This window comes from Nematolebias whitei, chromosome 19 (genome assembly GCF_014905685.2).
Source record: "Nematolebias whitei isolate Nwh7 chromosome 19, NemWhi1, whole genome shotgun sequence".
Taxonomy (NCBI): Eukaryota; Metazoa; Chordata; class Actinopteri; order Cyprinodontiformes; family Rivulidae; genus Nematolebias; species Nematolebias whitei.
This window is the reverse complement of record NC_056516.1, coordinates 40,897,011-40,901,855: the sequence shown is the minus strand read 5'-3', so window position 1 is coordinate 40,901,855 and position 4,845 is coordinate 40,897,011. Positions and strand designations below refer to the sequence as shown.

The 4,845-nt window shown below is 28.7% G+C and overlaps 1 protein-coding gene across 1 annotated transcript in view; it reads right to left on the bottom strand.

The window, feature by feature from the left end:
• Positions 1-4,845, bottom strand: part of LOC119425327 (probable thiopurine S-methyltransferase) — a 62,020-nt gene that overhangs the window by 7,796 nt on the left and 49,379 nt on the right. Inside the window, exons 5-8 of the mRNA XM_037692847.1 lie at positions 4,285-4,337; positions 4,132-4,206; positions 3,962-4,047; positions 3,819-3,863 (exon numbers count right to left, since the gene is read on the bottom strand). Coding sequence (XP_037548775.1) covers positions 3,819-3,863; positions 3,962-4,047; positions 4,132-4,206; positions 4,285-4,337 — 259 coding nt within the window. The remainder of the gene's footprint in view (positions 1-3,818; positions 3,864-3,961; positions 4,048-4,131; positions 4,207-4,284; positions 4,338-4,845) is intronic.

Sequence of the window (4,845 nt, the reverse complement as noted above, 5' to 3'; positions counted from 1 at the left end):
GATGACATGGCGTCCCAGTGTTCCATAAAGAACTTCAAATCGTGACTCATCTGACCACAGAACAGTCTTCCATTTTGCCACACTCCATTTTAAATGACCCTGGCCCAGTGCAAATGTCTGAGCTTGTGGAGCTTGCTTAGAAATGGCTTCCTCTTTGCACTGTAGAGTTTCAGCTGGCAACGGCGGATGGCACGGTGGATTGTGTTCACTGACGACGCTTTCTGGAAGTATTCCTGAGCCCATTCAGTTATTTCTTTGACAGTGACATTCCTGTTTGAGGTGCAGTGACGTTTAAGGGCCCGGAGATCACAAGCATCCTGTAGAGTTTTACAGCCTTGACCCATACGCACAGCAATTGTTCCAGACTCTCTGAATCTTTTGATGATGTTATGCACGGTTGATGATGATAACTCAAAAGTCTTTGCACGGTTGATGATGATAACTTAAACGTCTTTGCTATTTTATGCTGGGTAACACCCTTCTGGTACTGCTGCACTATCTTTCTGCGCAACAATGGTAGAATTGGTGATCCTCTTACCATCTCGGCTTCTGAGAGACACTGACACTCTGAGAAGCTCTTTTTATACCCAATCATGTTGTCAATTGACCTAATTAGTGTTAATTGGTCTTCCAGCTGTTCGTTGTATGCTCAATTTCCTTTTTCCAGCCACTTATTGCTACTTGTCCCAACTTTTTGGGATTTGTTGACACTGTGAAATTTTGAATCAACATATTTTTCCTTTAAAATGTTACATTTACTCAGATTAAACCTTTGATCTGTCATCTATGTTATAAAACGAATAAAATATTGACATTTGCCATCTCCACATCATTGCATTGAGTTTTTATTCACAACTTGTTTAGTGTCCCAACTTTTTTGGAATCCGGTTTGTAGTATTTTTAGTATGATTTTAGTATTTTAGTAGCATTTTAGTATGATTTTAGAAGTATTTTAGTATGATTATAGTAGTATTTTTAGTATGATTTTAGTAGTATTTTTAGTATGATTTCAGTATTTTAGTAGTATTTTAGTATGATTTTAGAAGTATTTTAGTATGATTATAGTAGTATTTTTTAGTATGATTTTAGTAGTATTTTTAATATGAATTTAGTAGTATTTTTAGTATGATTTTTGTAATATTTTTAGTATGATTTTAGTAGTATTTTTAATGATTTTAGAATTTTAAGCATGATTTTAATATTTTAGTAGTATTTTCAATATGATTTTAGAAGTATTTTAGTATGATTATAGTAGTATTTTAATGTGATTTTAGTAGTCTTTTTAGTATGATTTTAGTATTTTAGTAGCATTTTAGTATGATTTTAGAAGTATTTTAGTATGATTATAGTAGTATTTTTAGTATGATTTTAGTAGTATTTTTAGTATGATTTCAGTATTTTAGTAGTATTTTAGTATGATTTCAGTATTTTAGTAGTATTTTAGTATGATTTTAGAGGTATTTTAGTATGATTATAGTAGTATTTTAATGTGATTTTAGTAGTCTTTTTAGTATGATTTTAGTAGTATCTTTAGTATGATTTTTGTAATATTTTTAGTATGATTTTAGTAGTCTTTTTAATGATTTTAAAATTTTAAGTATGATTTTAATATTTTAGTAGTATTTTTAATATGATTTTAGAAGTATTTTAGTATGATTATAGTGGTATTTTAATGTGACTTTAGTAGTCTTTTTAGTATGATTTTAGTAGTATCTTTAGTATGATTTTTGTAATATTTTCAGTATGATGTTAGTAGAATTTTTAACAAGATTTTAGTAGTATTTTAGTATGATTTTATAAGTATTTTAGTATGATTATAGTAGTATTTTAATGTGATTTTAGTAGTTTTTTTAGTATGATTTTAGTAGTATCTTTAGTATTATTTTTGTAATATTTTTAGTATGATTTTAGTAGTACTTTTAATATGATTTTAGTAGTCTTTTTAGTATGATTTGAGTATTTTAGTAGTATTTTTAATATGATTTTAGTAGTATTTTTAGTATGATTTTTGTAATATTTTTAGTATGATTTTAGTAGTAATTTTAGTATTATTTTAGTAGTATTTTAAGTATGATTTTAGTATTTTAGTAGTATATTTAATATGATTTTAGAAGTATTTTTTGTAGTATTTTTAGTATGATTTTAGTAGTATTTTTAGTATGATTTTAGTAGTATTTTTAATATAATTTTAATATTTTAGTAGTACTTTTAATTTGATTTTAGTAGTCTTTTTAGTATGATTTTATTATTTTTGTAGTATTTTAGTATTTTAGTAGTATTTTAGTATGATTTTAGTAGTATTTTAGTATGATTTTAGTAGCATTTTTAGTATGATTTTAGTAGTATTTTTAGTATGCTTTTAGTAGTATTTTAGTATGATTTTAGTATTTCAATAGTATTCTTAGTATGATTTTAGTATTTTAGTAGTATTTTTAATATGATTTTAGTAGTCTTTTGAGCATGATTTTAGTATTTTAGTAGTATTTTTAGTATGATTTTAGTATTTTAGTAGTACTGTTAATATGATTTTAGTAATATTTCTAGTATGATTTTAGTATTTTAGTAGTATTTTTAGTATGATTTTAGTAGTATTTTTAGTATGATTTAAATATTTTAGTATTATATTATTATGATTTTAGTAGTATTTTCTAGTATGATTTTAGTAGTACTTTTAGTATGATTTGAGTATTTTTGTAGTCTTTTTAGTATGATTTGAGTATTTTAGTAGTATTTTTAGTATGATTTTTGTAATATTTTTAGTATGATTTTAGTAGTAATTTTAGTATTATTTTAGTAGTATTTTAAGTATGATTTTAGTATTTTAGTAGTATTTTTAATATATTAGAAGTATTTTTAGTAGTATTTTTAGTATGATTTTAGTAGTATTTTTAATATGATTTTAATATTTTAGTAGTACTTTTAATTTGATTTTAGTAGTCTTTTTAGTAAGATTTTAGTATTTTTCTAGTATTTTAGTAGTATTTTAGTATGATTTTAGTAGTATTTTAGTAAGATTTTAGTAGTATTTTTAGTATGATTTTAGTAGTATTTTTAGTATGCTTTTAGTAGTATTTTAGTATGATTTTAGTATTTTTGTAGTATTAGTATGATTTTAGTATTTTAGTAGTATTTTTAATATGATTTTAGTAGTCTTTTTAGCATGATTTTAGTATTTTAGTAGTATTTTTAGTATGATTTTAGTATTTTAGTAGTACTGTTAATATGATTTTAGTAATATTTTTAGTATGATTTTAGTATTTTAGTAGTATTTTTAGTATGATTTTAGTAGTATTTTTAGTATGATTTTAATATTTTAGTATTATATTATGATTTTAGTAGTATTTTCTAGTATGATTTTAGTAGTATTTTTAATATGATTTTAGTATTTTAGTAGTCTTTTTAAAATGATTTTAGTATTGTTGCTGCATGCTTTTTTTTTTTTTTTTTTTTTTGGCGAGTCAAGACAGTTCTCATCCTTAACATTTCATTGCACTGTTGACCTTGTGTGAGCTAACCTGATCATAAGGTGGGTTGTTTCCCCAAATGAACACTAGAGGGCAGTAACAAAAACTTACAGAAGAATTTGAAACAACAGAAAAAGTAACTTTCCTTAAAAGACTTCAGCATTTGTCAAGAGCGATCGTCATCTTTTATCAATAAGTAAAAACATGAACAAAAATAAATGTAGCTGTTTTTGTCCCATAAAAGCATCTGAAGGTCAGAACTCAAGAATTATGCAGCACCTTCACCCTGCTGGGTTAAACATGTCGGACTGTGTATGACCCAGCAGAACCATCAGAACTGAAAGGGGTACTCACCAAACAGATCCTGGACCTGCTCATCAGGGACAAAAAATGGAGGACCTGCAAGACAAACAAGTCAAACCTGCAGCATTTTCAGGGGTTTCAGAGTAAAAATGGATTTTAGACGCAGACATGAGTTGGTCTCTGCAGAACCGAACCTTTGTAGAACTCAGGATTGTACAGGAGTGTATCCAAAAGGTAACGGCAGTCTGAGGCCATGAGAGACATAATGAGAGCAGCATACCTACAAAATCCAGGAATTAGACATCACCAAACCAAACCCTGCTAATGAGAAGTTTCTGTTCAAAATGTTTGGATCTGGTCTCACCTCTCTCTGTCCTTTGGGTTGATGGCCACTAGAGATCCTCGGTCCCAGATTGCTCCAAACTGACCTCCAACAGAGCTGCCAGCAGAAAACAACAACTTAAACGGAAGGAGAGCATTTATCAGAAACAATCCTAAAGTGAGGACAATGTCTCACCTGGAGAAGCTGAACAAGTCACACTGATACAGGGAGATGTTCTTCTCCAAGTTCTGGTGGAAATAGAACATTGTGTGAATCAATAACCAAACACCAGGCTTGAGCTCCAGGGGAGAAGGGGTAATCATGATTTTCCTGTAGCAGATCCTGAACTGGACAAGCTGCCCCTCACAGAGGCCTCTTTTTAAACCTTCCTCTTTGCCTCAGCTTTTAGCACTTTGTAGAGTTGGTTTTATTTCATTTTTCTCTTGATATACATTTTATACAATTTACTTTGATCTGATGTTACTGTCTGATCTATGTCCTCTTATACAAAGTTTGTTTTCTCAGTCATCCAGGTATATAACAACAAAAAAGGTTGAATCATGTCATCTGGACTTCGTTTTTTTGTTAAAAAGAAACGTTTCGCCCCTCATCCAAGAGGCTTCGTCAGTCTGAGGCCTAGCCATCTGGTATTACCCAGAAGCCACCCTGACTCTTGTGTTTCAAGCCTGCCTCAGATACCCCTGAAGTATGACCTTTTCACTAATGGTTTCAAAAACACAAAGTTTGTTTTCTCAG